This window comes from Gymnogyps californianus, chromosome 12 (assembly GCF_018139145.2).
Source record: "Gymnogyps californianus isolate 813 chromosome 12, ASM1813914v2, whole genome shotgun sequence".
NCBI lineage: Eukaryota > Metazoa > Chordata > Aves > Accipitriformes > Cathartidae > Gymnogyps > Gymnogyps californianus.
The window spans coordinates 7,313,559-7,326,335 of record NC_059482.1 but is presented as its reverse complement, the minus strand read 5'-3'; the positions used below and the strand labels follow the sequence as shown (position 1 = coordinate 7,326,335).

The 12,777-nt window shown below is 40.1% G+C and overlaps 1 protein-coding gene across 1 annotated transcript in view; it reads left to right on the top strand.

Annotated features, from left to right (window-relative positions):
* Positions 1-12,777, top strand: part of VAT1L (vesicle amine transport 1 like) — a 64,422-nt gene that overhangs the window by 5,101 nt on the left and 46,544 nt on the right. The window contains exons 2-3 of the mRNA XM_050904208.1: positions 1,763-1,892; positions 5,953-6,168. Coding sequence (XP_050760165.1) covers positions 1,763-1,892; positions 5,953-6,168 — 346 coding nt within the window. The remainder of the gene's footprint in view (positions 1-1,762; positions 1,893-5,952; positions 6,169-12,777) is intronic.

Below are 12,777 nucleotides of genomic sequence, written 5' to 3'. Positions count from 1 at the left end.
CTACAGGTTTCCACATCACAGTTCTGCCTCCAGCTGCCCTTTCTTGCAGTAATGTAGAAAAAGTTAACTTTTTGTAAAATGCTCATAGTGTGGACAGATATATTCAAAAGATCATCACTGAAGTTAATGTACACAGACAATGGTTACCACCATGTATGTTGTGGGGTTTTTGGTTTCGTGGTGTTTCTTTTCCCAAATGATGACTGCCTTGCAGGCATTTTGTTATTTGGAATTTCTCTTTCATTATCAACATTACAGTGGTGATGTAGGAGGTGGTCTTAGCCACTGGATAAGAAGTGGCCTTTCCAAAATAATTTCAAAGCTCCCAACTTAATTGTGCCAAACCCCTCCTAACCTTCCATATGGTTAATGTTATGAGCTTTGTGTATGAGCAAGTTGGGGGTTTTTTGTTTGTTTGTTTTTAATTTTTAATTTTTCTCCTGAGTTTGTCAAGCTAGATTGTCAAAGTCATGTTTTTCAAAAATAATCTGTAATCTTGCTTTTGCAGAGCTAAAAGTTGTGGGTTCAGGTTGCTCTTAAACCCTCCACCACAATTACAAATATTTACATTGGTGGAATTTCCTTCCCCCCTCCCCAGTGACCTACATCTCATGAATGCTGTCTTGTCTTCGCGCTTACGCTGTGCGTCTACTCTGTCTTTTTGTTTGTTGGGTCTGTTCAATCTGTTTGTGTCTTGATTAGTATCTGACTAAAGCTCCATCTTATAAATACTTCTGCACATCAGTAATTTTATGTATCCAAGCAGTTGCTGGTATCATATGCATGAGTAGGACTGGCTGTGTGCATAGCTTCGTAGAGTCGGAGGAGTTAGTATGCAGCAATTTTGGCTAACAGTAAATACAGGGCTGTGTTTTGGAACAATGGATTAATGCTGAAGCATGTTTTAGCTAGTTAGGAGTTTTAGGAGTTTTAACTATGTATGGCATTTGTGCCAGTAATCAGTATATGCACATAGTAGATAAACGGTACCTTTTTTGGTTTGGTTTTTTTTTTTGTGGCTGCCTAGAAAACCACAAAATTTTACTTAATAAAATTGGATAGCGTATAAAAGACAAAGCAAAGATGCCTCGAGATTTTTGCAAAACTGAGACTATAGGGGAAGACCTGTATTTTTTTGTGAGCGGCAACCCTGAGGGCTCCAAAGACCTAAATAACCTTTGCAAAGCTGTACAAAAGTGATCCAGGAGGAACAGTTTTAAAACAACAGCCTATCTGATACCTAATAAGTTCATGTCAAAGTTTGGACTCCTGCCTGGGACGAACACAAGATTTGTTCCTCCCTAACCAAGAGGTTAGGACAGTTACATCAGGTTGCTCTTGGCCCAAAACATCTATAATGTGTGAAGTTTGGGGTTTTCTTCTTAAATTGAACTGGGTTTACTTGCCAGCTAGTAGTGCATTCATAGAAATCTTAATGTTTCACTGTATTGAATTTTTAAATGCCCTTTGTGAATTTCCACATGTGACTCCTAAACAGCCTTGTAAGCTTTGGGGCTAATGACAGATGTGGTTGCCTTGCATGTGTACTTTTCTGCCTGAGGCCTGTACAGCACAGTGTAGTCAGTCTGTTCCACGCATGAAGAGTGTGAATGTCTACTGGGTCCCTCTTATGCTATGGAGCCCAGCTTTTTAATGCTGCCCTGAAGTTTTCTGGCTTTCCCATCTCTCAGGTCAAGTTTTCCTTCTCTGCTTTGATCTATGGTAATAGTCTTGATTTTATTTTTTTTCCTGTGTTTTACAGTGGTTTGAACTTTATTGATTTGATGGTGCGACAGGGGAATATCGACAACCCTCCTAAGACGCCACTTGTTCCTGGGTTTGAATGTTCTGGAATTGTAGAAGCCCTTGGAGATAGTGTGAAAGGATTTGAGGTAATATTTTCTTTATTTTCAGAGCAAGACTAAATAATCACCAGTTCACTGAGTATGTTGTCCATAATCCCTTCTGGTCTGCCAGCGACAGCAGCCTTCACCACCCTGTTGAGATTTGAAAGGGCAATTTTTCCTTGCTGCTTCCCAAGCATGAGAATGACCTCTTGAATTAGTTTCTAAAGCTACCACTGTCATCTCCTTCAAATGCTTCCTGAAAAGTCACTTGTGCCATGTGCATATCCTGATGGCTAAATAGGAACTGGAAAGCAAGACTGATGTGCTTTAAGAAAGTAAAAGAAATTGAGTTAACTTGTTAAGTTTCTTTTCTTGGCCATGTTTGCTATCATCGTTGCTCTGTTCCTCAAAGCCCATGCGCTGCTGATTCTAGTTCCAGCTTTTGATCTTAATGAGACCCCCATCTACAATAAGCATTGTTTCTTACAAGCATGTGCACTCATGAGACGCAGATAAAATTGGGACCCTGATTCTGGGTATATGACTTATTCTGATCGCTTAGGAGAAGGATCTATTTCACCTAACAGCATAGTGATAAATGACAAATAGTTGATGTGTATAATAAAGCTTTCATAACTGGTTGGCATTATGTACTCTTCGGTATCTCTTATTACATATAAACAGCATTCTGTCCTACCTCCTATTCCATTATTGATGTTAAACATCTATATTCCCTCCAATCTTGCACTTTATTTTGTAAGTAGATAGAAAAATTTTGAAATAAAAACTGAGTTAATGCACGTCAATCCTATCTTAGTTATTTGCTAAGTCAGTCATGTTATCAAGTAATTGCATTTTCTGGATTTTTATTGTATCTTGATCTTAAGAAGGCAAGTACCTAAAATATTTTTATTTAAAGGTAACATTTTTGCTCTTCTAGAAGAGCTGTAAAATTTCTCAGTTAAGTGAAGATAATGGCCAATTTAGTTTCTAGTAGGGTCTCAGTGATGGGCTCCTCTTAGGACATTTCTCTACCTTCCCCCTCTGGCCCCATCTCTGCCTTGAAACAAGTCATAACCTTCCAATGTTTTTTGTGACAAACAATAACTGAACAATAACTTTGCTGTTTGAAAAACTCTGCTGCTTCAGTTGTTCTGCTGCAGCGTCTGTGTTTTATAGTTACGCTCCATATCGAAGAATATTCTATGAAAGGAGTATAGAAAGTTTCTGCTCTGAATCAGCATTCTCAGTTTAAAAGTTCTTGCTATTTTTAAAGGGCATCATGAGGCTACAGCATATGGTGCTTGTTTGAGTAACATTGCACCTGACTGACTATACTGGGTCTCTTAAAGTTATATCTTTGTTCTGACTATAGAACATGTTTGTGCTCTGGTGTATTTCCTGAAATTGAAGCAAGCCGTGGTATTTTATTTTATGCATATAATCTGCATAACCATGGTAGTGTTTGAGTGATCTAGAAGAAGGGTCGACACTTGGAATAACTGCTGTGCACGAGTATGAACCCATCAACAGGAGAACGTACCATGAGGAAGATGCAAGACCGTTCTGTCAGTTTCTTTGTGGATTTCTTGCATGAATAGGAGCACGGCGGATGCTTGTTGTCTCCTTGACATGTGCTGTTACCACTGTCCATAGCAATGGCAGGAATGGTAAAGGTTGCACCCTACATCTTCTGACCTTCTTTCCCTTTGTAGATCTCTTCCAGTTCAAATCACATTAAAGTCGTGGGTGTTTCATGCTCTGGAAAAATGTGTCTTACTGGCCCTTAGTCTGTACTGCCTGAGATACTACGCTTGAGATATTGCCAGCCATTTATTGTCTTCATTTGCTGTGATTGCGTTATCGTATGACAAATGACAGCATTGAATGGCAGTCCATTTTGACAGCAATGTGTAAGAACATATTTTACATTGAAAGAAAGCCTTTTTTGTGGAATAATGGTGTAATGCCTATTCCTTCTCCCACTAAAAGAAAAACCTTATTTCTACTGAGCTCAAATGTATCAGGCCTGATCTCTTTCTCGTGGTCGGGATGATTCTCAGGCACTGAAGTCTAATCTGACGTGATGACTAGGCTCTATATAGTGTTTGTGGTAAAATATGGTATTTATTATTACTAAGAAATCCCTTGGGAGTCACCAAGAGGGACTTCTCTGCATTCTTTTTGGTAATCATTTATGTTTGTTTGCAAGGATATAGGACATATTAACATCTTCACTAATTAATCCTAGCAGACTTCAGGTTTTAGATGCTTCTCTAACAGCAAAAGGGAACCACAGAGTGGTTACCAGTGAGGCATTGTTAATTTGAATGTGTTTTTCAAAAGGAGGAGGCATTTCGGTGAAATTGGAATGACAGTTCTGTTGCAGCATCCTCATTCTAAAAGAGACAAACCCTTCAGAACTGTCAGCAGCACCTTAGCTTTTAGCAAACCTGCAATATCCCAAAGCCAAAGTGATGACAAGTACTTGGGAGACCAAAATATGCTTGTGCTATAAACGTTTGCTTGAAGGTAAAAGTGTTGTGCTTTACTCCATTGCTGTGGAATATAGTTGAAATAGTCCAAGAACAACCTGTAGTATTTCTAAAGCACTGGTGGGTATTAGTAGAATGTAAGATAGAGAATATCAGGCAGATAAGCAAAGGTATTTTAGAGGGACAGCTGCTGTTAGTTTTAGTTAAAACATGAAGTCCTGAAGTTTGATGCTATTTCTGCCTTATTACTTACACTGTGGCTCCTTTGAAGAGCTCCTTTCATAATTAAGGATGCTATTTCTGTTGGTGTATTATAGAAAGGCAAAGAGGTTTAAGACAATGCATAGGGGCTGCTGGTGACAAGCCATTATCAAGAATTTGTAAAAGCCATGCCTATGAAGGTTTTAATATACACTGGCCAAACGTTTGCTCACTGTGGCTCTCCCTAGTAGCCCCAGCAGACCAATTTCTACTTTTACGTGAGTGTTGCTTTCCGAGTCTGGTTGTACCCCTGCAGAGGCCTCGGAGCTCCAGTTGCCTTGTTATTATTCTTGTCCATCTGTGGGGAGTCGCTATCTCCATTTTAAAAACCTGAAGCTGCAATGAAGGCCATTATACGAACGTATGAATTTGATATGCCTGGACCTCCGAAAGGGTCCTAGGAGCAACCAACTGTATCTAATATTAACATAAAATCTTTATTTCTCCATAGTGAAATACCCTTTCACTACTATATATTTTCCAAAGAAATTGAGTAGAGAAATGTTGCATTCAAAGAGAATATTTCATTGCTCCTTTAAATCCTGTCAAATTCACTTTGTAGGCTTAGTAGTGCCTCAGAATCCAGAGGTATATTTTTGATGTTTAAGGTGGCTTATTTGAAGTTGCAGGATCAAATTCTGCTCTGACACATGGCTGTAGAAATGACAATGATGGAAATGTATTGATAGAATCAGTTATTAAGATAATAAAAATAGAGAGTGGATACAGATGGTGTTATCTTCTAAATGAGAGATTTCCGAACCCTTTCATGTGCTCTGTCTACCAGAGTACAAGGCCTCGCCTTCTCAATCTGCAGAGAGGAAAAGTAGCTCTACATTAGTGTGAACACTGAGAAAGCAAAGTGAAAATTATCTTAGGTGTAATTTTGTTTATTCCGTGTATCTCATCAATATCATTATAATCTTTTTTCCCCCCTTTTTTTTCTTTTTTCTGTAAGCAAATTTCCTGGTTATTAGTAAGAATGCTATTTTCGTTGTTTACAGCCCCGCTTGTTATTTAGGAGCTCTGCTAGCAAAAGATGATCTGTATTAGTGATGATAGAAGACTGCTCCATCAGAGAAGCCGTGTAGCAAAAAAGAAGAGGTGGCTTTAACTTTGTTTGGATATTTCTGTTGAATTCAACTTTTTAAATAAATACAATTAAAAAATGGTAAAAGCCTAAAGCTGAGCAGTTTAACTGCTGTTTTGCCAAAGATGTGGAGCGCCATTAACTTCACAGTCAGTCAGTGACCCACAGCTTGAACAGGAGAGTTGCAGGTCTTACAAGTTGCTCTCTATAGTCTCAATTGCAGCCATATCCTCAACGTTTTCTTCTTCCTTGTTTGTAGATTGGAGACAGAGTCATGGCTTTTGTAAACTACAACGCATGGGCTGAAGTAGTATGTACCCCAGTAGAATTTGTCTACAAGATCCCAGATGACATGAATTTTTCTGAAGCTGCTGCGTTTCCCATGAACTTTGTAACTGCCTACATGATGCTCTTTGAAGTTGCTAACCTAAGAGAAGGCATGTCTGTGCTGGTTCACTCGGCAGGAGGTGGGGTGGTAAGTTGGAACTTTTCTTACTTTCCTGTCACCAAGTAACTGAAGCAGTCTGATACATCTCAATTTCTGAAATGAGCCAGAACCTGCAGTCCGATTTGATATCGGACTTCCCTATGTGAGGGACTGCGGTGGGAGGAACTGCATCTTTTTTTCCCATCAAAAAGATGATGTGAATGGTTGGCAGGAGCCTTTGGTGAAATAAAAATGTTCTGACAATAAACTCTACCCAAAAACCCCTAACTGGTTGTCAGAGGTCAAGGAGCAAGCGTTGTCCCAAACATTGCATTCCTGAACTTATGCACCTTGTACTTCTATGTAAAAGAAGGCTGTAATGAAAGGAATAAATAAATCAACTGCCTGCACAAGGTATTTGTAGGTAACCATAATCCTCCTTGCAGTAAATGGCCCTCTTGGAATACTCCTGGAAATACCGTGTGTGAGTGTGTGTGATGCTTTCTCTGTGAAAGACTTTTTTTTTTTTCCTTTGTTGTAGAGGGATTGAAAGCAATGAAAAGCATTATCATGCCAACCCTGAGGAAAATATACAAATGCTGAATTTGAGTCAGTGGTGGCTGCTGCATGTCATAGTTTGGATCATTAGTAAGGAGGCATTGTGTTGCATGGGCAAAGCAACAGTAGGATGAATTCAGTGGAATACCAGGCCACACAATGAAATAAAAAGTCAGCATTTTGTGTTACTAGTTCCTTGAACTATCCTTTAGGAAAATCTCTCTTCTTTGGAAAATATTTAAGCTTGTGCAAAATAGTAAGATACTGACAGGGGAGTTTGTTTACATTTGAAATTATGCAGTCCTTTTCCATAAGACATTTTACGACCTGAGAACATTAGCAGATGTCAGCCTTTCAAATTGGAGTACCTCTTCTGTTTTCCTGTTATGCCTTATTTATGCTAAATTAATATTCTGTTGTCTACTGAGGTCTGGTGGGCAGCCCCAAACACCTTATCCTTAATTCCATGCCCTTAGACCTTCTTTCAGGATCTCATATAAAAGAAGGCTGTAATCAAAGGAATAAATTCATGAGTACCCTGTACAAAGTATTTTTAGTTAACGATAATCCTACTTGCAGTAAATGGTCCTCTTGGAATACTTCTGTAAATGAATGGAATTTATAATCGTATTATGCTTTGGCACAGTACAACCTAGAGCGCTATGGCTGACTTTATTGTTCTTTAATATTAAATCTTTTCATGTGGAATTTAGGGCTGTTAAAGCAACATGAGGCCACACATTCAGGGGGATTGTATATTCTACAGGAATCAAAGGCTCAGCTTTAGCTGTAAGGCCATTTGCCCAGCTGACACTCTACAGACCCAGGCTGAGCATACAGAGTTAGCAAAACACCCAAAAGCAGTCCTTGTGCATATGGATGTATCTAGAGAAAATTAACTCCTTGTCCTTATTAAGATAGTGTCCTTGCTAAATGTCTTCATTTCTTTCTCTCTTCCTCTTTCTAACCTCACTCGCCTCTGTTATTTCTTCCTTCTCTTCCTGAAGCACTGTTAATGCTCTACCAACTCTCATGTAGTCTTCTTCACTAGTGCCTGATCTCTGTGCTGGGCTGTTCCTGTAAGGAGCTGCTGGCTTCCTCTCTTTTATCGCAGATGCTCAATGAGCAGCTTTTGACTCATCCTCTGCTGTGGTTGCTTGTGGACCTTGTCTGAGAGAAGGTAAAGGAAGGATGGGTCCTGGTTGGCTGCCAGAAGAACAAGGAGAAACCAGATCCATCACCTGCTAAGTAGTTAAATAAAACAGAGTTTCCAAGGGAAAGAGCAGAGATGCAGGAAGAACAGCCAAGTTGGCCAATAACTGATAAAGGTCTGTGTATGATCCAGGGGGGACTGTACGTAAGAGGGAGACAGGGCTGGCTGGCCTGCAAGCCAGGGTGCTGATCGCTCTGTCACAAGGGAGAGCGCCTCATGCAGCCTGTTCTTCCTTGTAAGGGAAGAGCATGTATAGCTAGAATTGGAAAGGAAAGACGCTTCCCATTGCTTGATAGGTCTTACAGGTAAAATATCACTCTGGAGATGCATGGAATTTTTTCCTTTCTGCTAACTAGACATAAAGATTTCAGAGGGGTTACTCTTTAAACCAGTCTAATAATCTGTCTGTTAATCCTTTGAAAAATTTAATAGCCTCAATCCAACAAATCATTCTCACAAAGTTCTTAGTTAATAAAACAGAAAACTGGCACTGAAATCGCTATGGGAAGAGGTATTTTTTTGTGCTGTTGCTTTAATAGATAGAAGGCCTATTCCCACTTTCAGCAAGTGGGAAACCTGTCCAGTTTGTTTCTAAATGTCATAGAAGTTCCAGAACACTTTAATGAGACAATAGGCTCCCTGTGGGACTAGAAGTTTGTAATTGTTCCTTTCTCATTATGCGAGATCATTATTTTAGCTGCTTCAGGCGGTTTATGAAAAAGAACTTGTTGCTTCAAAAATGTTTGTGAGGTTCTTTGTTCTGGCTCCCCAGCCCCCTTTAGGAGGATCCTGCAGCTTTTTCAATAAATTGAGTCAGGGAAAATTCCCTAGGACCTTTACTTAAGTATTGCCTCAGTTCATTTCTGTGGTCTTATTTTTGTTTATAGATATTTTTGTTAGTGAGGTAACTATAGCAATTGTCTTCCCATTTGTGCCTGGGGTATGATTAGTATGTGATGGTATCCTTTAATGTCTGACAGGATGCTTTAGATAAGTCAGTTTACTTATTTCCAGAAGCTCCAGGGGACATCAGAAGATGATGTAGAGAAAAAGGAAATGTATCAAGATAACTTATCTCAAACAAAGTCTCACATACCGGTCTCTGTTACAGAGAGTTGAATCCTGGTCTGTATACCAAATGAGTACCCTCCCTGCCGCCCACTCAGCTGAAGGGTCAGGGCATCATGCAATCTTCCCTGTTCATGGTAGGAAACACGGCTAGTTGTAGGGAAGCACCTTGTCTCTCTGAACCAGGGGGAGAGAGGTGGACACTCACAAACTCTGCTTCTGACACTGTTGGTATATTGTAGCCTTCCATCTGAAGAGGAGGACCTGCTGCAGTGCTTAGAAAGGGGGTTTGAAAGGAGAGATTGTATTTGCTGTTATTTCCTAGGGCCGGCTTGTTGATTTTGATTGTTTGGAAAGGGGGCCGCTTTGGGGGCTGGTTTGGTTTTCCTGTCTCTTTTTCCCCCTTGAGATAGGGGCGGTTAAGAGAGACTGACTCAGCTCTCGGCCTGGACAGCGAAGTAGGCTGGAGAAATTTTAGAGGCCTTCTAGGAAAGCATGGTACAGGCTCACAGTTGCATTGCATGTTTCAATCAGACTTCGACGAGAAATTAATACCTTGCAAAGCATTCTGTTATCATTGCTCAAGCTGCTGCTGACCAAGATCTAACAAGGACAACGGTTGTCATACGCTGCCTTTCAGGCCTGTGCTTGGCAGGACGCTTAACACTTCTGCTTAAACCGTTATATTGAGTAGCAGGGCAGTTTGATAATTAACAAAAGATATAATTGTGTAATACAAATAGAGTTTAAATGCTTAAAGATACGAAAGTGTTTAAGTGTCCTTCTGAACTGATTGCTAAAATAAGGAGAAAGTCAGCTAACACTGAACTTCAGAAACTTCCTGTTATCCATACATAGAAATTAATGCTCAGAAATATGAGTTTGCAAGAACATATGACTTACTGTAGGACATATATTGGCCTATCTTAACTGTAAAACACTGTAATTAATGTTTGAAATGACTGGAAGACAATGGTAGAGTAGCTCCCTTCACAAATATACTCCCACGTCTTTTTTTTAAAGTGAAGCAAAGTGGCAACTGAAGAAAATACACTGAGAAAACTGAGCAGTAGCACGCACCCCGCTGGGAATGGTCTGCTGTATGAAGCAATTAGTTCTTTAAAATGAAGACTGTTTAAGTCAGTGCATTCAGTGCAAGTCACAGCACAGGCTTGTCTGTGTGTATAGTTGCTCTTAAAATTGTTAATGTAAACTTGTAAACTGTATCCTGGATTAGCTGAATTAGTATAAATACAGGACTGTTGTATTAAAAAAAGCAAAAAAACCTGAAGCAAAAAGACTTAGGCTTTTCTCTTCTGGCTTTAATAAATCCGGTCTCTATCTCTGATAGCTACCTGGCAAATGAATTCTTTCAGGGATTTAGATTTGTTGAGAGACAGCCATTATGCCCATTTGCTTATTTGTTCACTCTTTATGTACTTCCTATTCTGAATATTTAGAGCACAAAACTTTGGTCATTTACCAAGATTGTGTAAACGTTCCATCACTTAACCCCTCAGACACAAGGCAGAATTGTTAGCCAGTTCTTTAGCATTTCGATATTACAGATGCTAAAATTAAGCTGCCTTTCATGCAGGAGTATCGATTGCTATCCTGAAGCTGTGATCTGACCTTCCCTTTCAGGCTCACCAGCAGAGGAAGTCCAAGCAGAGTAAGTTACAGATGCAGCTCTCGTGTTTGAATTTGAAGGGTAAATCTGACTTGGCAACAGATTTAGGTCATCCTGGCAGGATTGGTTACTGCTTGGCAGGAACCCTCTTTTTTTATTGTGTCTCCCCTGCATAAATTGCAAATATTTGAGGATGTGTTCCAAACTGAATCACTGAAGTGATTCAATTTTATCTGACAAAGAACTGGCACTCCTTAGTAAATCTAGTCACCCCCTATCACAGGCAGCATATAGGAAGCCTTTCAAGAGAATTATCAAATTTCTTCTTAAAAAAAATACCTATGTGTTTATCCCTTCAAATTCTCTCTGCTCTGTCTTGCTCGGTGAGAAATCTTTCTCAATTTCCAGACTATTTGTGGCCAGTTGATGCATCTTTGTTCTTTTGCTGATATTGTCCATTAATTAAAATTAGCTATTCTTTCCTGTTGGGGCACTTCTTTCAGATCTTTTTGGTAGGATGTATATGTGTTTATGGCTAGAACAAGCTCAGAATCAAATCCCTCCTTGGCCTGTTGTATTTTTCAGGCTGAAAGCAGGCTGGTTTGTTCATACCCCTTTTTTGTAAGGTCAGATGTCTGTTTCCTTGGTCATCCTGCAGACACTGGTCCAGGCAGATACATACACATTTTCTGGGCTCTGAGCTGGTTGGCAGCAAAGCAGCAGTAAGCTGGTATGAAAGCCAGAGCCTTTTAAAATAGGTCTCTCAGCATCCCTGATCCTTTTAAACATTGTATGGCTAGACTGAATTTAGGTCTGTCTGCACCTAGCAGGTAGGAGCACATTAAATAGCACTCTTGTGTTTGAGTCAGTCCTTCCTGAATGTGAATAATTAGAATTTACTCTGCTCTTCTGATGGTCCTGGCCAGCATACTGTACAATGGCATTAATACTTCCCCCTTTGCTGAAATCTTTACCTGGTACTTCCCAGGTCTGCACTTGCTACTTTCATATTAGCAGTTCATAGCCGTTCTGCATTTGATGAAGTGCTTTCCTCTTATTTCATCTCCAGCAGCCGAGGAAGGGAATAAATCAGCTCACACAGAGCTCTGTGTAACCAAGACTAGGCTGCTTTAAGTACCCAAGCTATCTCACTTAAAGCCAGACAGGGTATCTCGATGCTGAGCTGCCCTGTGCCACTGAATGCCTCTAAAGCAATGGATGTGCTCCCTTAGCAGCTCAGGAGAGTCTCAGTGCCATGCCTGAGTCTATTTCCAGACACTGCCTCAGAGCATAATCTGTTAATCAAACACAAAAGCCTGGCAAGTCATACACAAAAAGCAATTTCCCTGACCAAAGCAGGCTGCAGTCTCTGAAGGTCTTTCTTTTTGCCTCTCCAAGCCCTGCACTCCCCAGAGGACTTGTCCTTTCCCTGAATCCCCTGCTGAGTCACCTCACGGACTGGCAGTGCTTAACTCTTCCTTGGCTGTTCTACCTTTTCAGATAGAGCTTATACCCTCTGGGCAAGGATCTCGGCTGGGATATGTTGTCGTAGCTCCATTAAACTAAAGAGGGTTTGTACTAGATGGAGATTCAGTTCTGAGTTTTGGATGCATCTCAGCCGCACAATTTTGCAAGCGGGTAGGAAAAAACACACCCTGCTAATTGTTGCAGAAAATAAGAGGTTTTGAGGGTGAAAGAGATCGTTATCTCATGGTGACTCTTTCTTCCCCTCCCTCTACTCCAAAACTTATTTGTGGTGCACTGAGTGTAGCAGATGCTGCCTTATGCTTGTTCAAGAATCACACTTCACTTTGTCCACTCTGCGATGTTCACTTTAGTGTTTGGTTTCCAATTTCCTCTGCTGTAATTGGAAAAATGACACCTTCAGGAGATGGAGTGTTGTGTATCTGACTTCTAACACCAGAGAAAAGTTTTCCTTGATGCCAGGAGATTAGTAGATGTCTTCTCTTGCAGTTCTTTTACTATGTTTGTGTACTTCATACCGCCTTCAGATATGGTTATGTGGCATCAAAGCATTTTGGAAATGGGGATTCTCCTCACGTTCGGTTCCAGACAGGTTTCTTGTCCAAGATTAACTCTGAGTGATTTTTTTTTTTTAAATGCTGTAGCACCTTTGGGCTGCAAAAATATATCCTAGAAATTATAATTTCTATGATATCTATTGGTT